Source organism: Manis javanica, chromosome 6 (genome assembly GCF_040802235.1).
Source record: "Manis javanica isolate MJ-LG chromosome 6, MJ_LKY, whole genome shotgun sequence".
NCBI lineage: Eukaryota > Metazoa > Chordata > Mammalia > Pholidota > Manidae > Manis > Manis javanica.
In genome coordinates, this window is record NC_133161.1 from 116,200,920 (window position 1) to 116,228,111 (window position 27,192).

A 27,192-nucleotide genomic window follows, 5' to 3' on the forward strand; every position below is an offset into this window, starting at 1 on the left:
CTGCACAACACAGAGAGGACAAGTAGTGACTCTACAACATTTTGCTAAGCTGATGGACAGTAACCGTAATGTGGTTGTTAGGGGGGACCTGATATAGGGGAGAGCATAGTAAACGTAGTATTCTTCATGTAAGTGTAGATTAAAAATTAAAAAAAAAAAAAAGAAAGAAAGAAAGAAAGGGGGATTACTCCTTAACAGGATAAAACTATTGGTAAATCAAAGATCAACGCATGCTTTAAACATCCTTAATGTTGATCACTTAAAGGGTGTCAGATGATCAGCTATGGAGGTTCTCTTTTCTGATAATATTCCTTTCTCTTAATTAAAAAAAAAAAAAAAAGCAGTTACTGTGTGCTGACCTCCAATGGGTTCTGCACAGTGGTATAGAGGGCATGTCAAAGTGTGGGCAAAGGGTCTGTTTGTTTCTATGCAGAAGATCAAGGCCTAGCTTGGATACCCAGAAAATGAACTAAGATACGATATGAGGAGGAGCTTCCGGCATCAGCACTCTCTGGAGGACTTGTGCCAGGGGATGATCATCAAAAAGCCTCTACAGGGATCCGGACGATGCTGTGGTTGTGGCTGCATCCAGCCCACCGTCTCCTGGACTTGCCATAGGAATGAGGAGGGAGATGTCTAGGCTGGCATGTGCATACAGTGAGACAACGAATTTGTCCGGATCTGTACTGTTGGAACTCAACTAGGAGTTGGGAGGGGTGCAAGGTGTAGCACTCCAAAATCTCATGACTATAGACTATCTATGGTTAAAAGAACATATGGGATGTGAACAGATCCCAGAAATGGGCTGCTTTAATTTGTCTGATGGTTCAAGTACAGTTGGACAATATCCATCATATCATAGACAAATTTTCACAAATGCCTAGGGTGCCTAAATGGTTTTCTTGGCTTCACTGGAGATGGATGGTAATTATAGATTTGCTTTGTTTATGTCACCGTATTCCTATTATGTTAATATGTGTGTGCAAATTAGTTAGTAGTTTAAAACCTATACATACTTAAGGTACTATACAAGAAGATATGTCAAAGAAATAATCAATCCTCCCATGTTTCCTTCATATGCTACGTCTATAGCTTTTCTTCTTCCTTCCTAATTACAACCTTAAATAGATTTCGTGCTTCATATCGAATTTACCGAGTATCATAATTCCTCCAGGTGGTAAAGATACCTCGAGACAAGTGCTGGGCATAGAAGCCACAAGGCATAAATCTGCAAAGAAGTAAAAAAGCTAACCTTTGCAAACAATATGGCTTCTCTCTCACTTACCAACTTTACATTTCCCTGTATGGCCCCAGAAGATGACTGGTTAGCCAGAGACGGGTAAGATTCCTCAAGGGAGGAACAACCTAAGACAGGCACAGTCGCAGGGGGGCCATCAGGTGAGAATTTTGGGATCAACAGAGGTGAGGCTCAGAACCTCACCCCCCCTGCTTTGAGAGAAATCTTCTGCATCCGTGGATGTCTTGCTGCCCTTGTCTAGCCTGGATTAATACTTAGTCCATAGGCACACACCTGATCATATCATCTACATTTGCCCTCTTACAGCACTAAACCATGTTTTCTACCTTTATCTTGCATCTACCTACCACTTCAGCATTTTATTAAAAATAAAAATAATAATAACAATAGGAGAAATGTGGGATCAACATATAAATCAAGTACAAAAATCAAACGAATATTCATATTTGACCTGATTGTTTATAGTTCATAATGCGTGATCAAAACCGAAAGTTTCTGTGATGACTGCCCTTGTACTGTTCACCATGTAAGAATTTATTCACTATGTAAGAATTCGTTCACCATGTAAGAACTTGTTCGTTATGCTTCAGAAGATTGGAGACTGACGAGAATTAGGCTTGAGATGGATTGATGATTGTCCATTGAGCGTTGACCCCCCCTATACTGAATTTTATTGTTGTTATCAACCATTTGATCAATAAATATGAGAGATGCCCTCTCAAAAAAAAAAGATGATTAAAAACAAAAAAAATGATCAGCCGAAAAGGGTACAAATTGGGCATGATGACATCTACAGTAGAGGAATAATGGCTTCTGACTTTTAGTGTAAACTGCATAGTTCCTCATGTAAAATAACTGTGACCATGAGTATTTTCTGTCAGCATTAACCTTTTACTATTTACTAATAATTACTGCAGGTACACCCTGTCCCTGTTTCTTTCCTTTCAGTGCAGTCAGTACAGCTTCTGTGGTGATGGCAGTGTTCTTATGTGAACATACCTTGTCCTCTGATGTATTCATGCTGGGCTATTTCTCTTGTGCAATCAGAAGAGTATGAAAAGTATTAGCTCTTTATATTATATTCTCAATTGTATTTTGAGTCTAACCTGATTTCTTAGGTGCATTATATATTCCTTTTGAATTGTAAGCACAGGGGAACAGATCAATTTTTATGTTTACCTACATCATTAGGTATAAGGAATTCTATCAACATGTAAGTTGCACTAAATTTGGGAGCTTACCAGCATTTTAGCTTTGAATAATTCTGTGTGATCTCTTAGTATCACGTCTGGCACACAACATACCAACATCTACCATCACTTGCAGTATAGTCGGCCACTTTTAATTCTTTGATTTTGTCATTGCTATCACCTGGGAAATGATATTTGAATACTTTTTAGACATTTTCTGCTCAGAAAATATCATGACAACACATTGAATCTCTTCATGGTCATACCTTCTGTTCTCATAGTTGTAATCTGTATATTTGAGTTAGAGATTTTTATTTTGTTCCATTACTGGTGAAATATACAAGTATTCTTGGAATACATGTGAGCCAGTCACACCAAGGCATTTTCTATTTTGTTTCTACAGCAGTCTCTTAAATGTGTTCAACCATGAAGTGAAATAGACACCATAGTATCCGAATCTACATACATTTATGATGCACATGCATTATCTACTCAAAATGAAAACTGTAACATAGTTGTTTAGAAATTATGTATCTTCCTGGGTTATTTATTTCTCAGTGTAATAAATACTACCTTTAAGAAACAAAACAGTAGAACTAGATGAGAATCAAAATTAATAGTAATATCTAGTAGCTTAGAAATACTATGTGTTAAAATATAAAAAGTTACTTAGTACATATTTTGTTTTTTTTTAATTTAAGGTATTATTGATATACACTCTTATGAAGGTTTCACATGAAAAAACAATGTGGTTACTACATTTACCCATATTATCAAGCTCCCACCCATACCCCAATGCAGTCACTGTCCATCAGTGTAGTAAGATGCCACAGATTCACTGTTTGCCTTCTCTGTGCTACACTGTTTTCCCCATGACCCCCCACACCATGTGTACTAAACATAATACTCCTCCATCCCTTTCTCCCGGCCTCCCTGCCCGCCCTCCCACTCCACTCCCCTTTGGTAACCACTAGTCTCTTCTTGTAGTCTGAGTATGCTGCTGTTTTGTTCCTTCAGTTTTGCTTCATTGTTATACTCCACAGATTAGGGAAATCATCTTGCACTTGTCTTTCTCCGCCTGGCTTATTTCACTGAGCATACTGTCCTCCAGCTCCATCCATGTTGTTGCAAATGGTAGGATTTGTTTTTTCTTATGGCTGAGTAGTATTCCATTGTGTATATGTACCACATCTTCTTTATCCATTCATCTACTGATGGACACTTAGGTTGCTTCCATTTCTTGGCTATTGTAAAAAGTTCTGTGATAAACATAGGGGTGCATATGTCTTTTTGAATCTGAAAAGTTGTATTCTTTGGGTAAATTCCAAGGAGTCGGATTCCCGGGACAAATGGTATTTCTATTTTTAGTTTTTTGAGGAACCTCCATACTGCTTTCCACAATGGTTGAACTAATTTACATTCCCACCAGCAGTGTAGGAGGGTTACCCTTTTTCCGCATCCTTGCCAGCATTTATTGTTCTTAGTCTTTTCGATGTTGGCCATCCTTATTGGTGTGAGGTGATATCTAATTGTGGTTTTAATGTGCGTTTCCCTGATGATTAGTGATTGGAGCATCTTTTCATGCGTCTGTTGGCCATCTGAATTTCTTTTTGGAGAATTGTCTCTTCATATCCTCTGCCCACTTTTTAATTGGGTTCTTTTCTTTTTGGGTGTTGAGGCGTGTGAGTTCTTTATATATTTTGGATGTTAACCCCTTGTCAGATATGTCATTTACAAATATACTTTCCCATACTGTAGGATGTCTTTTTGCTCTGTTGATGGTGTCCTTTGCCATATAGAAACTTTTTAGTTTGATGTAGTCCCATGAGTTCATTTTTGCTTTTGTTTCCTTTGCTTGAGGAGATGCGTTCAGGGAAAAGTTGCTCATGCTTATATTCAAGAGATTTTTGCCTGTGTTATCTTCTAAGAATTTTATGGTTTCATGACTTAATTCAGGTCTTTGATCCATTTTGAGTTTACTTTTGTGTATGGGGTTAAACAATATTCCAGTTTCATTCTCTTGCATGTAGCTGTCGAGTTTTGCCAACACCAGTTGTTGAAGAGGCTGTTGAAGAGTTGTTTCTCAAATGAAGAGGCTGTCATTTCCCCATTGTATGTCCATGGCTCCTTTATCATGTATTAATTGGCCATATATGGTTGGGTTTATATCTGGGCTCTAGTTCATTCCATTGGTCTATGGGTATGTTATTGTGCCAGTACAAAATTGTTTTGATTACTGTGGCTTTGTAGTAGAGCTTGAAGTCCGGGAGTGTAATCCCCCATGCTTTATTCTTCCTTCTCAGTATTGTTTTAGCTATTCAGGGTCTTTTGTGGTTCCATATGAACTTAAGAATGATTTGCTCTAGTTTGTTGATGAATGGTATTGGTATTTTGATGGGGATTGCATTGAATCTGTAGATTGCTTTAGGCAGGATGGTGTCATTTTGACAATGTTAATTCTTCCTATCCATGAACACAGGATGTACTTGCATTTATTGCTATCTTCCTTAATTTCTTTTGAGTGTCTTGCAGTTTTCAGAGTATACGTCTTTCACTTCCTTGGTTAGGTTTATTCCTAGGTATTTTATTTTTGATTGAATGGGTTTGTTTTCCTGATTTCTCTTTCTGTTAGCTCATCTTTAGTGTACAGGAATGCAACAGATTTCTGTGTATTAATTTTGTATCCTACAACTTTGCTGAATTCACATATTATATCTAGTAGATCTGGAGTGCATTCTTTAGGGTTTTTCATGTACAATATCATGTCATGTGGAAGTAGGAACAGTTTAACTTCTTCCTTACCAGTCTGGATGCCTTTTATTTCTTTGTTTTGCCTGATTGCCATGGCTATGACCTCCAGAACTATGTTGAATAATAGTGGGGAGAGTGGGCATCCTTGTCTTGTGCCTGATTTTAAAGGAAAAGCTTTCAGCTTCTCACTGTTAAGTATGATGTTGGCTGTGGGTTTGTCATGTATGGTCTTTATTATGTAGAGGTACTTGCCTTCTATACACATTTTGTTGAGAGATTTTATCATGAATGGATGTTGAATTTTGTCAAATAATTTTTCAGCATCTGTGGAGATGATCATGTGGTTTTTGTTCTTCATTTTGTTAATGTGAATGATGTTGTTGGATTTTTGAATGTTATATCATGCTGGCATCCCTGGAATAAATCTTACTTGATCATGATGGATGATCTTTTGATGTATTTTTGAATTCGGTTTGCTAATATTTTGTTGAGTATTTTTGCATCCATATTCATCAGGGATATTGGTTTGTAATTTTCTTTTTTTGTGGTGTCTTTGCTTGATTTTGCCATTAGAGTGATGCTGGCCTCGTAGAATGAGTTTGGGAGTCCCTCCTCTTCTACTTTTTGGAAAACTTTAAGGAGGATGAGTATTAGGTCTTCACTAAATGTTTGGTAAAATTCAGCAGTGAATCCATCTGGTTCAGGAGGTTTGTTCTTAGGTATTTTTATGATTACCAATTCAATTTTGTTGCTGATACTTGGTCCTTTCAGATTTTCTGTTTCTTCCTGGGCCAGCCTTGGAAGGTTGTATTTTTCTAGAAAGTTGTCCGTTTCTTCTAGGTTATCCTGTGATTTTTTGTTTCTCATTTCTGATTCTGTTTATGTGTGTAGACTCTCTTTTTTTCTTGTTAAGTCTAGCTAGGGGTTTATCTATTTTGTTTATTTTCTCAAAGAACCAGCTCCTGCTTTCAATTAATTTTTCTGTTTCATTCTTCTCGATTTTATTTATTTCTGCTCTAATCTTTATTATGTCCGTCCTTTTGTTCACTTTGGGCCTCATGAGTTTAGACTGTTCATATGGGTTTGTTCCTTCCTGAGGTAGGCCTGTATTGCAATATATTTCCCACTTAGCACAGCCTTTGCTGCATCCAACAGATTTTGCAGTGTTGAATTATTGTTGTCATTGGTCTTCATATATTGCTTGATCTTTTTTATTTGGTCATTGATCCATTGATTATTTAGGAACATGTTATTAAGCCTTCGTGTGTTTGTGGGCTTTTTCATTTTCTTTGTGTAGTTCATTTCTAGTTTCATACCTTTGTCATCTGAGAAGCTGATTGGTAGAATTTCAATGTTTTTGAATTTACTGAGGCTCTTTTTGTAGCCTAGTATATTGTCTAATCTTGAAATGTTCCATGTGCACTTGAGAAGAATGTGTATTCTGCTGCTTGTGGGTGTAGAGTTCTGTAGATGTCTGTTAGGTCCATCTGTTCTCATGTGTTGTTCAGTGCCTCTGTGTCCTTAGTTATTTTGTCTGGTTGATCTGTCCTTTGGAGTGAGTGGTATGTTGAAGTCTCTCAAAATGAATGCATTGCATTCAATTTTCCCCTTTAATTCTGTATTTGTTTCAAACATGTAGGTGATCCTGTATTGTGTGCATAGATATTTATAATAGTTATATCCTCTTTTCAGGCTGACCCCTTTATCATTATGTAATATCCTTTGTCCACCTATCCCTTCTCCTTTGCAGCAAACTCCATGCAAGCCCCACCCCTTCAGCAGCCCTCTCACTTCTAGGAAGCCTCTCAGATTGCCCGCCTTTCCATTGTCCCAGAACAGACGGATGTGGATCCCTGTCCTCCACAAATGGCTGGAATCTCAGTGTCTCCAAATATTACACCTGTCTTAGCTTTCCAACCCCACTAATCTCCAGAGCACCATGCAGTGTAGGTTTGTGCTCCCAAAGCAGATCTCCAGGGCTGGGTGTTCAGCAGTCCTAGGCTTCCACCCCCTCCCTGCTCCATTTCTCTTCTTCCTGCTGGTGAGCTGGGGTGATTTTAGGGCTTGGGTCCCACTGAATCAAGGCTTTGGTACATTACCCTGTTTCATGAGGTCTGCTTTGTTCTCCAGGTGCATGCAGTCTGGTGCAGCCCTCTTTCCTGTTGCTCTTTTAGGATTAGTTATGTGTGGTTTTGATGGTTCTCTTGTCTCACTTCTCATGCCACCATCTTGAATTGTGTGCTTGCTCAATAAAAGGTTCTTAATGATTTGGGGTTTGTGGTGCTGTGGTGTGGGGGTGGAAGTGTCAGTCTTCCAAACAGTGCTGAGGAGAGGGAGGGTTTGGCGGCAGCATCCAGGTGGGAGGCATGGAGGATACAGGACATTGGCACCTTGAGCAGCAGCTGTTCCCGAGGTAGCAGTTTTGTCTGCATTGAAGGCAGATGTTTGGGCTGCAGTATAACTGCCCACAGAGGGGATCCACTGGAGTGTAGTTGGTGTACCTCTCCTATAGGGAAGAGAATACAGAGAAGTTCACTGAGATGCCACTGGAATTCGGAGCAGAAGGCTTTGGTTTCCTTGGTTCAAAGGAGTCGAGTTCAGGATCCAGCAGGACCGGCAGGGTGGGCCTTTATGGATGCCCTTCTGTCCCTGGATGCTGGTCTCCAGCCTGGGCTCCTCCTTTGAGACTCTGTCCGGGCATCAGAATCTGCCCTACCTTTCCTAGGCAGCCCCTTGTCCTAGCTCTGGACTCCCTTTCCTCTGGTATTGAACTTGTCTTCCCTGCCCTCAAATGGCAGCAAGGGAAGTCATAACAAGGTCTGACTGCGACTGCAGCCCAAGACTTGTGCAGAGCCTGTCCGTGACTGTGCTGCAGGGATGAGCTGCTGCAGGCTGCTAGTGCAAGGGAAGTGGGGCACCTCCAGATGTGTGACAGGCTGTGGAGGCAGCCACTTCCAAGGACCTCTTGGTGTAGAAAGAGAATGATAATGCTCACAGCCTCTAAATGCCCACCTGCTCAGCTGCTGAGAGTTGGGGTTCCCTGAATGTGGCCATGTAGCCCTCAGATAGATGTTGGGAGAGTAATGGCCTCTGGGTCCCCTGGCCTGCTCAGTGAAAGGAGTCTACACATGAGGAATCTCAGACATGCCTCCCGGGGGAGCCAGGACCACTGCTGTCCTTGGCCCCAGGGTCTGAGTAGGGCAGTTCTCTGTCAGTTTGGGGGTAAAGCCACCATAAGTAATGAGTGATGCCCCGAAAGGCGGGCAGGGCAGTGAGAAGGGAGGAGCCAGACCTCAAGGTTCCAGTCCAGCTCTGCCACCTCTAGGCCTTATGACCTAGGGCAAGGCGTTTGTCCTGTCTGTGTGTCAGGGCTGTCTTGGTAAACCGGGGACGGTATTAGTACCTACATGTGCCGTTACTTGGAGGATCGAAACTGGGAAATATGTACATTTCTAAGGCTGGCATCTGTCCCATGAGGGAGAACTCAGTAAAAATTGTCCCTGTTACCTGAATTCCCAGGCGACAATTGTATATTTGGGCTGCCCCCCATTTTCACAGGCAATGATATGAGGAGAGAATATTTACTACCTGGAAAAACCAGTCATTGTCATCCAGGCAGTACTGAGGGGGCATCGCCATACTCCCGCCCACTCCTGAGTCCTGAGTCTCAGTGGGTGGGGTAGGGGGACCCAGCATAGCCCCAGGATTGGGGGCTCAGAGGAGAGGGATGATACTTGGGAGACCAGAGCCTGGCTGGCCTGCCTCCCTGTAGCCCTTTTTAGCTCAGCTTTGAAGAGCTGGGTAATGCTCTAGATAAGGAAGTTTCCTGACACCCATGAGTCCACAGTGCAAGGGACTACATGGGTGCCATGCCCAGGGCCAGCTAGGGGGCTCATGAGCACCATGCCTCCATGTCTTGGGCGTCTTCCTTGGCAGATGCCTGGACAGGACCCTCTGACCATCAGTCCCTGAGTAAAATGGACAGGGGCAAAAAGCAAAGGCCCCTAGTGCAGAGGGAGCATCCCTATGCCCGGCTTACCATGTTCTTGTGCTGACAGCACATCAGTGGGCCCTGCATGCAGCTGTGAGCAAAGTCACCCAAGGTGTCCTGTTTGCCCTGAAAAGCAGACGTGGCTGTCAGGAAGCCTGCAGCTTGGTTGCTGCCTCCAGAGGAGGGGAGAGAGTCCCATCTGGCTCTTTGCTAGACCCACTGGGTGCGGCCCTAGCTCTTCCTTGGGGGCAGGATTCTTTCAGACCCCTCCACACACACCCCGTCAACCCTCCTCTCAGTGGGCCTTAGGGCCCCTGCAGCCAGCTCTGGCTCTCAGTCTGCTGAAGGGACTTCTGCCCAGGTCATGCCATGTGGGCCTGTGTCTGTGGGGCATGAGGCAGCTGCCCCCGTCCTCCCTCAGCCCCACCCAGCATCTCAGCTTCTCCCTAGGGCCCTTCTCACCTCTATAGCTCTTACCCTGTCTGGGCACCCACAACATGACACAATCACTGTGGGGCATATCCAGTCATCCAACTGTGGGTCCTAGGAGGAGAAAACAGTGTCTGCTTCCTGGCAGGGCAGCTCCTGGGGCAGTGATATGGTATCTGTTGCCCTGCACCAGTCATGTACTGGCCACTCAGCAAATGTTTGCTGGGAGAACTCAAGGACAAAGGAGTAGTACCCTGTATCTTAGGGGAGAGTCCTCCAGAGGAAAAACCAGCAAGCTCCTTTTAGTTTGCGATATGGCTCTTCCCCAAAAGGACAAGAAACTCTACCATGTCCCTTTTATTCCCTGAGGCAGCGCTCCTTAGAGAAACCTGGTCCTGGGGCTCTGTGACTTGAAGCAGGGCTGTCAGGGATGTGAGCATTTGCAAGCACAGGGCTGTGTTCACTTGACACTGGCAAATTGGTCTCCCCAGGCTGCACTGCACCCATGTAGGGTATAGCCCTGGGCAGGGAGGCCTGTCTACCACTAATCCCAGACACTCGTTCCCTGCCTTGGGATGCTGTGCCCCAGCAATGGGCCCTGGTTGGGGTCCCACGGCAGGTGAGCCATGCCTGCTTCGCTGGTCCATGGGCTCTGTGCTCACCTGGGCTGGGCTTCCCTCACAGCCTAGTGCCAGGTAAGATGCCCTCCACCCTTCCCAGCCCTGCTGCCCCTAATGATCAGCCCTAGCCTAGCCCCTGTCTCAGCCGGGATTCAGGGATGAACACCTGTGAAATGGAGCCCAACATACATCAGAGCCCAGAGTGGGGACCAGGTCCTGAAACCTGATGAGCTTTTTTCCAAAAACTCGCCTGAGACCTGCAGAAGAGCCTCCTACAACAGTCCTTTGGGGACTGATCAAAAGCCCCTTTGTTTCAGGGGCATCATACCAGGGCTGAAACAGGCCCCCAAGTTGCTTATTCCATGACAGAGAAAACCCTTAGGCTTTGATGGGAGCACGATAAGGGTGTCATCTGGGTGACATTGTGTGAATCCCACCTCCTCTAGGGGGCCCACCCTGCCCCTCTGTCACCCTCTTCTGTCAGCTCTCTCTGCCCAGGTGCTGAGAGCTGGAGGGTGGGAAGAAATATCCCTAGGCTGCAGGAGGCTTCTGGGAAGGCCAGTGTGCCCATCAGGATCTGACACCATGACAACCAAACAGGACTAACCTTGTCTGGTTTCAGTGGTGGCTTTTGGAAAACAGAAGGATAAAGAGATAAACACTCAGGAAGGGGTGTGGAGGGCTCTGACTTAGCCATGCAGAAAGGGGGGGACCCTACGTTGCAGCAGAGGGCCCAAACAGGGCTTTGAATGTCAGAGTGCCCACTGCCTGTGGGCCTGTGCTCAGTTTGCTCCACCTGCCTGAGCAGAGTTCACACCTCCCTGGGGGTCCGCAGGGAGACAGCCAGGCTCGGGCGGCTGCTACCGGTAGAGACGTCCCACTCAGGGTGTTCATCGACAGCCCTCACATCATATGAACCCAGGAGTCGCTCCCCCTTCCCTTCCTGCTCTCCCCAGCTCATAAGCCCCCATCCCCAGTGCCCCGCTCTCGGGGAAGGCCACCCCACAGCCTGACTTGCTGCCCTCGCGGCCCCCTTCACCCGCCTGGGACCTGCTGGCTTCTTGTTGGAGCCACCCTCTCCCACCTCTTCCAGGTCCTCCCTCTCCCAGAGCCCCACACACTTCCTTCCGGGGCCGGCTGGCCAGCACCTCTGCACCCACCCCGCCCCGGGCCAGCCTCTGGCCTTTGCTGTTGCTCTGTTTAGGCACCCCAGGGACCAACAGCAGGCCAGACATGACCTGGAGCTGCTGTGGCAGGAATGCAGCTGTTCTATTTCTGTCCCATGCACAACACAGGTCCCTGCACAACCTGGCCCAGAGTACTGACTGGGAAGGAATGACAAGTCTCTAGGGATGGACAGAGGCCACATCAGGTTTGAAAGGCGCAGCTGCCCCAGAGGACAGGAATCCTGGGGCACCTGCTTCTCCCTTTGTGGCCATTTTTGCCCCTTCGGAATCCCTTTTCCCCTCCACAGTAGAGGTCTCTCCCCAGACTTTGTCCACCTGAGTCCCACAGAACACTGGCTCCTGTGAGGCAGCCCCGTCTCAGAGCCTGGGTCACTTCTCCCCAGTGGCCATGGCATCTCATAGGCCACTTCCTTGAGGCAAGCCTGAGGTGCAGAGCCCCTCAGCATCCAGCTGTGTGGGCCCAGGGATGGGGGGGGGGGAGGCAGCATCTGTACCTAAGCATTTGGTCAGGTAATGACCTTAGAACAAGATCCTAGGGCAGGCAGGTGCTAGGGTGCCTGAGAGGGTGCTGGAGAACTTGGGCACAAGGCTGTGTGGGTAGGGCTCCCTCACCTTCTTGCAGCACCAGATGCATAAGATCAGCAACAGTAACACAAAGAGTGTTGGGACAAGGCACGGTATCAGGTAAGGGCTGACAGGTGTTGGGGCAGCCTCAGGCACTGTTGGCTCCGTGGGTGGCTCCTGAGTGGTGGCAGGCTCCGTGGTTGGCTCCTGAGTGGTGGCAGACTCCGTGGTTGGCTCTTGAGTGGTGGCAGGCTCCGTGGTTGGCTCCTGAGTGGTGGCAGGCTCCGTGGTTGGCTCCTGAGTGGTGGCAGGCTCCGTGGTTGGCTCCTGAGTGGTTGCAGGCTCCGTGGTTGGCTCCTGAGTGGTGGCAGGCTCCGTGGTTGGCTCCTGAGTGGTGGCAGGCTCCGTGGTTGGCTCCTGAGTGGTGGCAGGCTCCGTGGTTGGCTCCTGAGTGGTGGCAGGCTCCGTGGTTGGCTCCTGAGTGGTGGCAGGCTCCGTGGGCTGCTCCTCTGGAGGCTTATCCTGCAAAAGCATATCAGGCAGAGACCTGAGGAGGTTTGGATGGCCTCTTCCAGGGCACCCCCTACAGGCCATTACACACCGGACCTCCCCATCTGTCCAAGCACCATGTCCTCAGGTGGCTCCATGTTGAGATGCCACACCTGGATGGGGGTGGGGTGGGGGGGTTGGTACCCAGGGAGGCCCTGTGAAGTCCTGGGCCACAGACCCTGCACAGAGGCTCTACCCCAGAGCCCTGTCAGGGAGTCCAGAATCCTCTGCTGGGCCACAGGCAGGCCCACTGCACACCTGGGCTGACAGCACAGGGGCCTGGTGAGAAGCACAGAAGTTAAGGCACACAGATGGCTGTGGAAGAGGCTGCTGGGGGACAGAGTGAATGGGGGTGGCAGGAACAGCAGCAGGGCCACTGGGCCATCTCCCCATGGCACCACCCATCCCACACCCTTCCACAAAGCTCATTGGGCTCATTCCCTCTGCACCTCATGTTCCACATCTGTAGAAGCCAATGAGCAGGTGCCTGTGAGGTTTAGAGTGTTCATAGCAAGTCCCAGGCCCTTAAGGAATGGGGCAACTGACTTGATTCTCATAGCCAACAACAAGTGCACTGCCCCTGTGCACCCAGCTGCTGCAAGCCATGCCCCCTGAGACCAAGTGAAATGCTTCAGACATGGGAGAGGGACACGAGGGGAGAGATTCAGTGCCCTGGAAACAGCAGTTGAAAGGAGAGGCCAGGACAGGGTTGAGGGAGAAGAAACTGCGCTGGGCCTGCAGCCACAGGCAGCTCCTGAGTTCTACTCTGAATGTGTCTGTAGAAGGGCAGCTGCCACCAGTTGGGACACCTGGTGGGCAAATGGGTCAGTTCAGTTTCAGTCTGCTGATCCGTGAGTGGACATCCAGGGACAAGTATAAACAGACACGCACAGTAGCATCAGCACTGTTGATAGTCTCAGAAGCTGGTACTGGCCACAACGGTGGTGCTGGTAGACCCAGGTGTCCCTCCTCCCTGGCACACTTCTTCTGCCGCCTGATGCTCTCAGTTGCCCACATCATGCTGCCCTGGGCTAGACATCTGGATGATGTGGAGCTATGAAAACAGTCATCTGAAGAGCAGAGGTTCTGCAGGGCCTGGACAGCTGGCTGCACCCGAGATGATCTCATGGAGACACTCCCAGTGTATTTCCCAAGCCTGAGCAGGGGCACAGCTCCCTGGGGAAGGGCTAAGGGCCTGGAGCTGGCTCTAAGATGCCTCTCAGCTGCCTGTCTGCCCACACTACATTCTGGGCCTGCCTGAGACATTGTTTTCATCTCTCACCTCTGAGACCCTCTCTCCTTCCAGTACAGGGACTCTAATATGCATGGAGGCATCCCCACCCCGGTACTCACACAATTCATGCCTATGACTTTAAGGCTTCCATTGACGAAGGTGATGCCCTTGTCCAGGCTATACTGAATCTCGACCATCCTAAAGCACAGAAATGGCAGATGGTGACTGCTCGCCCAGAGAGACACAGTTCTTGCACCTACTCCACTTGTACTGCATAGCTGTCCTCAATGTAATGACTGAACATCAGGCATGTGGTCCGCCGAGAGCAGATGGCATGGGACAGGAGAGCTCTCCCCAAGCAAGATGAGGTCAACCTCTGCAATGAAGGCTGACTAGGCCGTGAGGAGCCCTGCATGGGCAGATGCTGTGGTGGCTATGGGCTGTGTGACCAGGCTGGCTGCTTGGTGTCACCATCCAAACTCTTCCATATGACTATGTTGGCTTAGCTCTAAGAAGACTGCTTGGACCATAGGTACCATCCCTGGGGCCCATCATCTCCTGCATCCTGCCCTCCTTGGTAGCGCCTGGGAGACAGGGCATCACTGAGCCCATCGGGACCACAGGCACAGGTTGGTGCAGAGGATGTCCTGAGCCCTCCCAGAAGAGACAAGTGCAGCTCCTGCAGAGGTGGCATCCCCCACGCTGGACACATCGTGGTGCATAAATCTAACCACGTGGCCACCCTCTTGGGGCACTTACTCTCCTTCCTTCTGAAATGTATGGGCAGGGCAAATTACGAACTCCGAGTTCACCTCGATGGGTTCTTTTTCTAGGAGAAAACCAGAGAGAGTCATGTGAGTGGGCATATCCCCACAGCCATGTCTCCCCTCCTGTCTGCCTTTGGCAAGCAGAGCTGCATCTCTGACAGACATCAGCCTCCGGGGATGGATTACTTCCTGGTATTTCTGTTATTTTGCGGGAACACGGGAGGTGACACTCAGGACACTAGAGGCTCCATAACTAGTAGCTGCGACATCATCTCACCACTGAGCACCGTTTACATTCTGATCTGTGACTCCTGGTCAGGGCTGTTCCCTACAGATGGTTCTTTTCCATGAGGACCAGCTTTGGCCCTGACTTGGTTGTCAGACTAGCTATGACCTTTCAAACTATATCACTCTTTTCCTGTAGAGACTCAGGAGAACTGGGGCTGCCTCTGCTCCCCTCCAGCAGACACTTGGATTTGGGTCCTTGTCTCTCAAGGGAAGTGAGAGCCCAGGAAAGGCAGGGGGATGGCAGCTCTGAGGGCAGACCCCGCCCCACACCCAGCTGGGGCTCAGGGAAGGCTGCTTCTAGGTGCACGATGGTTCTGGGGATGGATTACTTCCTGGTATGCGTGGCAGGTGTCCAGGCTCCCAACCTTCCCTCCTTCTACTTGTCCATGTGGCCTGTACCCTACAGGGGCCACAGTGAACGGTCAGCAAGGGCTTTGAAGGTTTGGCTCCCTGAGGGCCAGTAAGCCTGCTGTGGGGCTGCTGTCACTGGATGCACAAAGGGGGCCACTTACCCACAACACCAGTGTCCCCTGTGATTCGACAGATGATGTCATCTCTCTTGTCAGTTAAACCCGGCCCATAAAAATCAGCAGTGAAGGGGTCTGCAAAGGGAACATGCAAAGAGGTCTGTGTGAGGAAGGGCTCAGTGCTGTCTTCCCTCAGATCTCAATTATGGCAGGCCACCCCAAAAACAGAATTCCCAAGGGACCCCTATGAGGAAGCAACTGTATTTGAACTAACGTCTATATAATCCTCAGGGCCAGCTGTCCACCTGGTGCCACTGAGGTTCTCCTCTCAGGAGCCTGGGCTGGGCCTTGAGCCCTCGAGGGGCCCCTCCTCACTGCCCATGACCCATGGCACCCAGCCTCATCCCATTAAAGGCACCCAGCCTCATCCCATACATAGGGCAAAGCCCACCTTGCTTTTCTGACCTGAAATACCTAAAGGGGGCAAGCCCAGCCTTATAAATGAGAGAGGAGTCAGACACTCAGACTGAGCCAGCTCTGCCTCAGGCCTACGTGAGGACCCTCGCCCAGTGTGTCCCCTATGGAACTTCCACCGGGGCGCCTGTTCCCTCCTCAAGTTTCTCTGTGTCTGTGGCAGACTGGAGACCTGAGAAGCAAGGCCAGACTGGAGTGAGGCCCTCAAGGGGCCCAGGACCCTGCACTGGAGAAGCCCAAATGGGAGGACACGTCCCATCTTGGCAGTAATTCCAGAAGTCTGCAGCTGACTGCTCTTCCCCCTGACTCTTCCTGACCCTTTGTGGACTGCATCAACTTAGCTAAGATTCACAATACTTCCTTCAGCCAGGGTGGAAGACACAGATATGCGAAGGTGCAGTTTGGGGCTCTAGCCCTTCCCCAGGGTGCTCGGACCCCCAAGTGACTCCCGGTCCCTGAGCAGACACCAGAGGATACAGAAGGGACAACTGGTGGCCCAGCCCCAGGGAGTGAGCCAGGATACTATGCAGGCATTCCTGCTGCAAAATCAAGGGCCTTAGACTCCACCACTCCCTCTCAGGCCAGGCCTGGCCAGTTCCAACCCGATGCCTGATTGCCCAAGGTTCGTTAACTCGAGGAACAATTCCTCAGGTGCCCGTGCAACCTTGGACTGGGCAGACCTAATTCCTCCTGCTTTGGGGCTTCCTCACCCAGCCATCAGATCAAAGTGAAGCTTGCAAATTCTCTGCAAGGCTGAGATATAAACTAATGAGTCATATTAGTATGGACAGGGAAGGGAAGATTCAGCTGCCTGCACGTGGAGTGATCAGGCTCTGCATGAGAAACAAAAACAAGTATGTCTTTGCCGCCACAGCCGGGAGTCAGAAGGAACCACAAGCCAATTAATTGCTTCAACTCGTGTGTTCATCTAAAAGGACATTTCCCTCTAACAGACCATCTACTCCGTCCCATTCTGTACACTTTCTCACTTAAACCTACAAACACCCGTGAGCTAGGCATTACTACCCCAACATTACAGAGATAGACTATGGGGTCAGGATGGGGCAGGTGGCTTACACCCAAATCCTGGCAGGCATAGGGCCAGGATCTGATCTCAAGTGCCCAATCCATGACCACATAGGATGCCACCTCTGCTCTACACCCATGTGCATAGCTATCATGCAGCTCCTCTGGGGACAAGCCCCTGTGACACTCTGGACTCTAGTCTTCAGCTCACGGGGCTGTGAGTCCTGAGCTTGAGAGGCCCGAGAGGGGACCTGGCCAGCCTCAGCCTCATGGGGAAGGTTGGAGGGCTTTTATAATACATTCTTTCTGGTTTTTTAAAGACTAATTACACTATACTTACTGTGCTATTTCTTTTGCAATACATGTGTGTCAAATCATTATGTGGTATACCTCAGTTTATCCAGAGCTGCATGTCGATTATGTCTTAATAGTATTGGGGAAAAAGTCATTACACACACACACACACACCCCACAACCCTTGACATATACCCTGCAAACTAACACATGTTAATATACACCCAAAGCACACCCATTTGCCCTACAAACTTCCATGCAAGTACCCCTCCTATCTATACCACACACGTAGACTGCACAGTCCACTCATACCACCCCACACCGCACACATGCATGCAGACCATATGCTCATGCCATACATGGGAGCATCCCCGCACTAGCCCTAATAACACCCATATACCACCCCAACACAACACACTTGCACACTTCAACACAAACTTCCCCTGCAAATGTAAACATAACACATACTCATACACCTTCAAAACACACACACACACACACACACACACCCTTCTGTCTAGAACAGTGGCTCCAGCCCTTACCTCCCACACAGTACGTGTAAGCTTCCTCACCCGTAATATCATTACAGGCATTCAGCACGAGCTGAAAGAGAGAGGGATGGCAGGTTCAGGGACAGTGACTGGCAGGGGCATGGATTAAAGCCACCCCTTCCCCCTGCTCAATTTAGGTGCACACTTACTGGGAAAACAATGTCCTGCAGGGATGTATAGCCTTTGGTTCCATATACTTGGTTCTTCCTCTCCACGATACTATCCAGCTGCAAGAGAGAGAAGATTTCATGGGCCCACAGCCAGGGATTGGTGACTCAGAGGTGGCCATTCCAGGGGACAGTCTCTTGCCTCATGCCATGTTAGGCACCAAGGGCCAGACCCTGGCATCTGCCAGCAGCCCACCCTCAGAGAATGGAAAGTTCTTCCACCGTCACCTCTGTTGTGTGTTTTACATAACGCTTTTATTTTTTCTGCAGGACCATCTGCTGTGCAGACACTTGGGGTGGGTTATAGGCCCATCTTCTGGGCAACCCTGTGAAAGCCACCTTTGAAACCTTTTGCCAGCTAGACTCACAGATGGCATCTGGTTACTTGTTCATAATTACCTGGTCTTTAGAATAATCATTTATTCCAACGAGGTATATCTTGGCCCCATAATTCTGAGTCGCCTTAGCCTAAGAGAAAGAAGACCTTGAGTACAAAATACCCAAACACCAAACATAGGGAGCACAGTGCTGGTAGGACAGACTGGACTCACTTCATTTTTAGTCTCCTGAAGGGCCGTTGGTGACAGCTTCCCAGCCACCAAAGCAACAACCAGGCTGATGATGTTGTAATCTGCAGGAGGAAGAGTGGCCACACGGGTTGAAGGGCTGGGGGTCAGCCGCCACAGGCTGCCAGGGTCCCGGCACTGCTCCCCACACTCACCCTCCTGAGGAGCGGACACCCAGACCCGAACAAATGCCATCCACACCCCTGGAAGGCTGCGTAGCTTATTCCTGGGACAAGAAGGGGCCCTAGCCCAGAACACACTTTGCAAATGAGGAGACTGAGCCCAGCTCAGGGTTCTTCTTACAGAACTATCATTTCTACCAGACGATACAACCTTTGCCCTGAAAGTTAACTCCAGCAATTTCACTGGATGAGCATAGCCTTCCATGAGCAAAGGCAGGAGCAGGCATACCACACCCACCGTGCAAGATTCCCACAGGTCCGTGCAGGCCTGGCCCAGCTCCAGACCTCAGCTGTGGCACTCCTGCAGCCATCTGCAGACCCAGGTTCAGGGCACGAGGTAAGAGGCACTTGGGCAGCAGACTCCCCACCCAGCTTTTCCTTGGGCCCACACATGTTCCTAGAGCCTATAGTCAAGGGGAAGATGGTTCTGGGCTGGGCACAGCCTTTTCCACTGTGGGAAACACTGAGCAGGAGCATCAATGAAAGGCAAGGAGGTGAAGAGAGGAGTAGTCAGGGTCAGGGCCAGAATGTTTGGGCGGCAAGGGAGATGATCAAGCTGTCGTCTTAAACCGGAGCCCCTTTGGGTTTTCCCATTTCCTCTTCATGCAGCCCTACTCCAGGGCCAGCACCTCATTTCCTATGAGCCAAGAAGGTACACACATGACCCATGTTGTGCCGAGAAACATCGCTAGGAAGCTGCAGCTCAGGGCAAGCAACTAGCTCCAGGAGTCAGTGCCTGGGTGTGGCTGGAGAGGGCCAGCCCCATACCTCACTGAGGCCTAGGCCTGGCTCTGTCCCCAGACCTGACTGCAAAGAAGTCACCAGGCAACTTACCTTCCTGGTAGTATACCCTCCGGATCTCCTCTTTTGCCTGGAACACAAAGAAGGAAAATGGAGGTGGGGGGGGGGGGTGTGAGAAGATCCCATGATCCTCTAAGAGCTTGATAAAGCAGAGCCAATTCTCTGAGCTCTAGAGTTTATACCTTTTGAAATCCCTTGTGAATATTTGGGACTCCTCCAGGCACTGTAGACTCAAGTTGCTTCAAGCCGGTTTGGATTTTATTGCTGAAAAAGATCAGAGCAGGTGGGAGCTGGAATGAGGACTTGCCTTTTACAGAGAGTCCCGGGCTGTCCTGGACCCCCTGCACCTGCAGACCCACCCAGATGGGAGAGGGCCAAGTAGCCCTGTTCCTGCCCTTCTGCCCCATGTCTCTGGCATTGGCCAACCTAGTTGCCACCTTCCCAGTGCGCCATCTCATGAGCAGGCTGGGGAGGGGACGCTGCTTTGCTGGTCCCAGGGTTATGGCCAGGCTTTCTCTGTGCTCAGCACTGTCTCACTCCGTGGAAATGCCTTGACTGTGCATGGTGAGCATGGGGACATCCCGACTGATCCCATCACAGTGTGACTGGCAGCACGGCTCGGCCCCAGGGGCCCCTGGGGAGGACACTGTCCTCCCACATGCCAGGCTGAGCTTGGAAAGGTCATCCTCATACCACTGGCCTGTCCCACCCTCCCGTGCGTCTGTCCCCTGAGGTGACTCAGTCCCCCCAAGGCATTCCCCTTCTGGATGGGTGCTTAGGAGGTAAGAAGCTGTGGAATTATAGGCCTAAGGCTGCTGGACATCAGCTGCTCCCAAAGAGCAGAGCAGAGGCTGGGGAAGTGGCCCTGTGGGCTGTCCATGCAGGTGAAGGCATGGAGACCCTCAGACTGAGCCCTGTTAGTGCAGACAGCTCAGGTTGGCACTGGGACTTAGGAGGGCATGGGGAACCTACATCAGGCTGACCCCGTGTTACGAGGTGCGCTGGCACAGCAAGGCTAAGGACAACATGGGCCCTGAAGACTGGGTTCACGCAATGGCAGGAGAGTTGCTGCCCAGGGGTGAGATCTGAGGGCCCTAGGTCCAGCACTGCCCTGTCCAGCCCAATGCAAACACCCTCTCCTCCTCTCCCCACAGTTTGGAAGATCCACAAGGAGATCTCCCACTGGCCACCTGCATTCACCAATATGCCGCCCCTCTGAGCCCACCCCAGTCCCTGCCCAGGACCCACCTCCCCTGGCATCTCTTGTCTGAGCTGGCTCTCCCCTGGGAGAGCTGCCCCTCCAGCCCTGCTCCCAGTGTTTTTCATGAAAGGGGCACCAGGATCCTGATGCCCTATTAGGACCACCTCCTCTTAAAATAACACTCTCCCAAAGACACGGGGTTTCACATTCCCATTCCTGGGCCCATTCCTGTCCTGAACACTATCCAGGAAGTGTGCTTCAACCTCACGTCCCAGAGAGGGTCACAGAGGTCCTCCATGAGCCTACCCATAGCTTCTCTAGTTTCATGGGGCCTGGGTGGCAGTGTCCTCCTCCCCCTATCTGGTACTTGCTCCTCCGGAAGCCCAGGCCGAGCACCCTTGCCTCTCTCTGTCTCTCTGTCTCTCTCCCTCCTCTGCCAGAGTCCCTCCAGTGGAACGGATTTCTACTACCTCAAACCCACACAGGTCTGTCTCCCCTACCTGCAAACCATGTGTAAGCATGGTCACCCAGCCCACAGAGTGCGCGTGTGCTCCCTGCTCCTCAGGGTCAGACCTGGGAGTGCTGTCCCCATGCCCTGGCGCCACCAGGCTCCCTCCCCCGAGGGCCGGCCATCCCTGCTCATTCTGCTCCTGGCTTCTTCCCAGTGCCACAAGTCCTGAGACTCTCTTTGGTAATCCACCCACTCTCAGGTGGGTTCTAGTCATTTGTCTCCATGAGAAACTTAACCTCCCAGCACTCAGAAGCTCCACAAACTTACCACATCCACCTGTGACCCACCTGGGATGTGGGCCCATCTTGCCTTTTTCCAGCCTGGCATTCAGGATCCAGTCCTTCAGATCAACTGACCACTGGGAACATGCTCCCCTCCAATGAAGCACCAACACTTGGACACCACCCATCCCTTCCTCCCTTGTTCTGATTCTATCTCCCTCTTTACCCAGTGGCGCAGGGCAGAGAATGACACACAACAGATGGTGCCCAGCAGTGAATATAAAGGACCTCACCTCTGTTCCACCCAATCCCGGGAATCCTCACAGCTTGTTCTAGTGAAAGGGTCGAGCGTGGAGGGAAGGACTGAGGGCAGATGGAGGGCTGGGCTGAGAGAGGAGGAGAGTGTCTAGTAGGATAGGATTCAGCCAGTGTCAGGCCTGGAAGGGTCCCTGGGAGCCAGGGAACTAGGTGTCACGGTGGGCGCTGAGTGCAGCCCAGGCAGCCCAGCTGGGCCCCCCACTGCAACCTCAGGGAGCCCCTTGGTCCTCTGGCTGTCCTGTGGCCTGGCCTGCTGGCGCTGCCTTAGGGAATTGAAGCATCACTTACCTGTCCGAGGTGAGAGGCATGAGGGTGTTGGCATCTGTTCCAAAGGTTATAAAAGATATCCTCAGTTTTGGGCTGGGGAGGAAGCATGGGCTAGTGTGAGGCCATAATGACAGGCGAAAAGATGCTAAAGACTAGCTGGAGAGGAGAGGTGTGCATGTCTATTTCCCTGCTCCCCATGAACTCCTCTGTTTGGGGGCCTATTTTCCTCCAAGCTCTGGAACTTCCCATAACTTTAGTGAGAAGTTCTGAGCCCTGTAAGATGTGTTTCCTCCCTAGCAAGGAGTACCAGGATCGCATCCTGCTCCATCCCTATCCTGCTCAAAAGTGACACGCATGCACACCATGCATTCACAAGGAAATGGATGCCTACACACCCCTGCATGAGGTTTCCCACGGACCTCTTTTCTACTGCAAAAGTCTTGACACACTCACCACCCTTCCTTCCTCCCCACCTACTTTTTCTTCTCCTTCTCATCTCCAAGAAATCATTCTCCCTCTTGGTGGCCACTCATATCACATCCCTCCATTTTCTCTCCATGGCCACTCTCTGGTGCCCTCACCCTCATCTCTTACTTAAATTGCTACCATAGATCCCTAGCTGAGCTTCCTAGGGGTCCTGGCTTTTGTCCCTGTACATTTTACCCTCAACTGTGGAGATTTTTTTCTTGAAGCATAGGTTTGACCATGTCAGACCTCTGTTCAAGAATCATCCGTAGCTCTCTGATGCTCACAGAAGATATCCAAACCCCTCAGCCGGGCATTATGAGCCTCTATTGCCTTGGCCCCAGGCTCACCTGTGGAGCATCACCTCCCAGCCCTCCAGAGTCAACCCTGTGATCTGCACCACTCACTACACAAGAAGTCTCCTTAATGATGCCTGTTACTCTGTCTTCCCCATTCTTCAAGAACTAGTTCAAGTTTCCACATGCTGTGGGAGGCCATCCTTGATTTCTTTCCCTAGTTATTCTTGCTTTGTCTTTTGTTACCATGGCAAGACTCTGTCCCTTCATTTTTGCCCTCACCACCATTTAACCAAGTGTTGGGTTACTGAGTTACTGGTCAGCCTGACTTGACTTCCTTTCCCACCCTGTAAGGACCTCAAGGGCAGACTGTGTTTCCTGCAAAGTGGCCTAACTCCCAGGCAGGAGCCAATGAAGCTGCCAAAACCCAATGGGCCCAGTGTGATCTTCCTTCTTTCCCACTTAAGGATTCTGTGCTCCTGACCCGAGGGCCTCCCATGTCCATCAAGCCTAAGCAGCTGTGTTGCTGCTTGGCACAGGCAGACCCCCTACAGCATGAAGAGGCCATACTTTTGGAACTTCTGCACGAATTCCTCTGTAAACTGGTGTATAGCCTTCCAATTTCCCTGTGCGTTTTGTGACCTGAAAACAAAGGAGACATGAGTCCGAGGGGTTGAGAATTCTAAAGCAGGCTCTTTGCCAAGCTCCTCCCCGTCCACAGAGGTGAAGCTGGTCATGCACACTCAGCAACATCTGGGTCCCCTGGTGGTGACTGATCAGTGTGAGGGGAGGCAGGGTGGCAAATCAGATACTTGTCCTCAGGGATGATGGGCTTTTCGTGGCAAACCAGGATGCTTGGTCATGGGTAGGTGAGACTATTATGCAAGGATTGAGAGAAGATGTGTTGGTTGGAAAACTCGTTCTGATTCTGATTCTCTTGGCTCTCCTGGTCTGTGCTTCCCCTTGGACTGTCCATTCCCAGACGTTTCCTCCAGTCCTGCCCTTTTCAAGGGTTTGAGGGGGGCAGGACATTTGGCACCATCCTCCATTATGAGCCTTTTAGAAACTCAGAAGCCTCAGGCTCAGAGGCTAACCCAGTCCTGTCCAATAATCCCCTGCTGGATCTCAGTTCTTGGGCATCACACTATGTCAGCGTGCCCCCTTAGCTTGGGAGTCCATTTGGAAGTCCATATGTGACATGGCAGTACTTCCTCCTGATGCACCCAAATTCTGCTCCCTCCACCATTTTCCCAGCACCCACAGAGGCACTGAGAGTCATTCTCCAAAGGTGCCTGCTCCTCAGGCCAGGGAGGATGTGCTACTCAGGCTATTTATTTCCCTTCTTAGCAGTCTACAAAGCAGAGCCTTTCTGGACAATAAAGGTTTTTCCAGCAGCACTGCCAGGGACAGGCAGGAGCAGGCAGGGGCCACTGCTCTCCTATCACTGTGCGGTGACTGGCAGGGAAGCCACAGGCCCTTCCTGTCCCTACTGTCAGATTTTCCCTCCTATCAGCTCCCACTTGATGGAGAGTGAGGATGCTGAAGCGGGTGGGGGCCTCATGGCCTCTTCTGTCTAGGTGGGAAGTGTGTCCACGAGCCCTACTTGCCCAGGGTTCAGAGGTCTTAGCAAACGCTCGTCTGTGTAGGTCTGCTCTTTCCAGGTTATGGAGGGCAAGCTCCCTGACTGAGGATTCTGGTCAAGATTCCATGGATGGAAAGGGGAGTAACTAAGTATGGTGTCCTTGGGCTCTTTCCGTAGAGCTGTGATGGTTGATGTCCTTTGTATATCATACGATTTAGAAAAACCCGCAAAGAGGTCCTTCTCTGATGCCCATAAACATTTTGAATGTCACGTATACATGTGAGATTCCCACAGACACAAGGGCATCCTTCTCTTTACATTCCTTCCGTTTTTCTAGGCTGCATCTAAAACTGTCAACAGAAGGTGAGAAAACTAAGGGTTGAGAATTCTAAAGATGTCAGGATTATCCTTAGAGTATGTATAAACCAGGTGCATTCCATGAATGATTGCTATTTCCAGAACAACCCAGTTATAACTCCCTGTTTCCCCCTCTCTGAGGCAGGGGTCCCCTTGTGCCACTTCATAGAGCTGTGACCCTGGGATAGGCATACCCTGAGGGGCACTGGGGCCAGGGTGGGAGGGACACTCACGCGTCGAGGATGATATACATGTCGAAGGCAGCCTCACAGGGTTTCAGCCTCTTCTCCTCGGGCGGCCTTTTGTCCTCATAGATATTCCTCCAGCCTGAGGGGCTGTACGAGGATTGTCCTGTGCTCAGCAGCACATGTGGCAGCAGGAGCAGCAGGAACAGGTGAGGGGCCGGCACCCAGGGGCACCTGCTCCTCACTTCCATCGTCTCCTCTGTCACTCTCCTCTTTCCTGAGGTGGTGAGGGATCAGAGCAGTCAGCACCTGTTCCCCTCCGCCCCAGCCCCTGCCTCTGCCAGTGCCCAGGGGCCTCAGCCCCTCCCGCCCTTTCACCCAGGCTCCCTGCCCTTGCGAACATCCACCTGTACCTGCTGTGGCAGAAGAGGTAAGCGTTTGGCGGGGGGGAGAACACTAGCCAAAGGCAAGGAGCTCCACTCCCTGAGTGGCCCTTACCCCAACCTGCAGACACTATTACTTGTGTTGTCCCTTATGATGTATGGGAGGTTGGCATGGTGACTTTGTGACCTGTGACTCAGCTCAGAGTCCTGCCTATTGGTAACTCCACGGTGGAGTCATAGGGTCCTTTTAGGGGCAGTAAGATAAGGCCTCCATGTGTCCCTTATCTCAAGCCCTCATAGGCAGCCTTTTAAATCAGAGGAACCCTGACTTTTTTGGCATACTGAAAGAGGGCAGCTCAGGTGGCTTAAATAAGGACATCACTGTGTGAGAAGAGATAGGAAATGGGATACTGGAGTGCCGTAAAGGTCGTTCATGTGAACACAAGTCACCCAAGGGACAGAAGGATCTAGAAAAAAAGGTTGTGCAAGCCTGCCAGTGTTCTCTCTGAATGAGGGACATTCCAGTTATCTACTGTTGAGTACTGAACCATCCCAAAGTCAGTGACATAAAATAGAACCATTTTATATGCTCACAGGTTCTGTGGAGCAGAAATTAAGACAGGGTTAAGGTTGGGGGAATGGTTTCCATCTCCATGGAAAAACATGGGCAACATTTTTCCAGAATTCAGACTGCCATCCATGTAAAAGTATTTAGAAATGCCTCAAGGAATATATTTGGTTTTCTTTACTTTTGTATGCACAAAATAAGATGTGATATATGCTCAAAATTTTTCTCTAATAAGTCTAAAATAGATCTTTCTATATATATAACAAAAATTACAAGCCATAAACACATTGTGTTGGTGGGATTTTGTGTGTGTGTGTGATGTATTTAAAGTAACCGGGTATATTAAATAGAGGTTATTTTGGATTTGATGGAATTATTCATCTCTGATTAGCATATTAGCTTCTCCTTCAAACACTTTCATGACACTTGGTTTTGTCATATTTGGATATTTACCTACTGATTAGACATTGAATTGTCATCTTAATTTGCATTTCTTTAATTACTGATGGTAAAGAACTTCCATTCACATTGATGCCAGGGTTCTTGTTTGCGGAGTCCAAGAATGAACTTAGCAAACAGTCAAGGTAGGAGTGCCAGGGAGAGGCTTTTATTTAGAGATACAGTGAGAAAGTAGAGCTCCTGGCTCACACCAGGAGAGTCCATAGTGGTGCATTGTCTAGGGGATTTTTAGGCAGTTGAGAGACAAAGGGCTAGGGATGAAGATCCACCAGATGGTCTCTAAATGTGTAAAGAGACAGTAAGTTTCTTATCAGTCTTCCAGACTATTTTGTAGAGTTAATATAAGAAATTTATTGCTTTGATCCTTTCTCAGAGTAGCAGTTTCTTGGTTTGGGAGTATTATCAGTCAAGGCTGCTTGTTTTGCTTTCAAGGTGAGCTGAGTTACTGACTTGATTAGGGGCTGGAGGAGGAAAAGCAGCATCTGAGTAAAGTTAAAGATAAAATGGCTTTTTAGCAGACTAAAGTAAATTTTACAATGGCTTGATTTAATTGATACAAATAAGACATGGGCTATGCTGAGGTATTTGCTTGTCTGGGAGATGTTCGAACATTGTAGGCTAAGTTACTCCTGGCTTTTTAGTTTTAACTAATTTTCACTGAAGAATGCTTATATTCCTAGTTTGGTATTTTGCTTTAGAGAATTGATGTGACCCTGTCTTTAATTGTTTAATATGGAGTTTTTGTAGCAGTCTTTTTCCAGAAGCCTTCTGATTACACCCACCATCCCTGTCGCAACATGATGTTGGGTCCTTCCTTTTCCCTGGTTTGGAAAGTACTTTTTCTTACCTGTATCCATTGTCTGATTCGGGTTTTTCTCTTTTTCATATTGATCCCTTAGCATTCCTTACGTACTCAGGATACTAATCCTTTACCAATTGTTGGAACTGTCTTCTTGCAACACATGGCTTGTTTTCACTCTGTTTATTGCTTTTGCAATAAAGCAAAAGTTCTTGATTTCGATT

The 27,192-nt window shown here is 49.2% G+C and overlaps 2 protein-coding genes across 23 annotated transcripts in view; one reads left to right on the forward strand and one right to left on the reverse strand.

The window, feature by feature from the left end:
- The window catches only part of LOC108384619 (acetyl-CoA acetyltransferase, mitochondrial-like), a 186,636-nt gene that overhangs the window by 17,296 nt on the left and 142,148 nt on the right, over nt 1-27,192 (forward strand). Inside the window, exon 3 of one of the 22 annotated variants that reach the window (XR_012132548.1) lies at nt 434-6,687. The exons of the other annotated variants lie outside the window; for them this stretch is intronic. The gene's annotated coding sequence lies outside the window, so the exon portion shown is untranslated. Of the gene's footprint in view, nt 1-433; nt 6,688-27,192 lie in introns of those variants that run through there. 22 annotated transcript variants of the gene reach the window in all.
- On the reverse strand, nt 7,283-25,494 carry LOC108387780 (anthrax toxin receptor-like). Its single transcript, XM_073239332.1, has 16 exons — nt 24,808-25,494; nt 23,206-23,277; nt 21,896-21,967; nt 19,539-19,620; nt 19,390-19,426; nt 18,359-18,438; nt 18,207-18,275; nt 17,790-17,867; nt 17,632-17,692; nt 15,341-15,430; nt 14,533-14,602; nt 13,893-13,971; nt 12,039-12,512; nt 9,668-9,733; nt 9,239-9,316; nt 7,283-7,705 (listed from the first exon to the last, which is right to left on the reverse strand). Exons 1-16 carry the CDS (start codon nt 25,008-25,010, stop codon nt 7,505-7,507), a joined length of 1,812 nt encoding a protein of 603 aa, XP_073095433.1. The 5' UTR covers nt 25,011-25,494; the 3' UTR covers nt 7,283-7,504.

What these genes read in the sequence shown, in the direction of transcription:
- LOC108387780 (XM_073239332.1), bottom strand. Translation starts at nt 25,010, where the DNA reads ATGGAAGTGAGGAGCAGGTGCCCCTGGGTGCCGGCCCCTCACCTGTTC. An exon ending in ATGTATATCATCCTCGACGC is followed by an intron (nt 23,278 to 24,807) that starts GTGAGTGTCCCT and finishes CTTTGTTTTCAG; the next exon opens with GTCACAAAACGCACAGGGAA. An exon ending in ATGCCTCTCACCTCGGACAG is followed by an intron (nt 19,621 to 21,895) that starts GTAAGTGATGCT and finishes GATCTTTTTCAG; the next exon opens with CAATAAAATCCAAACCGGCT.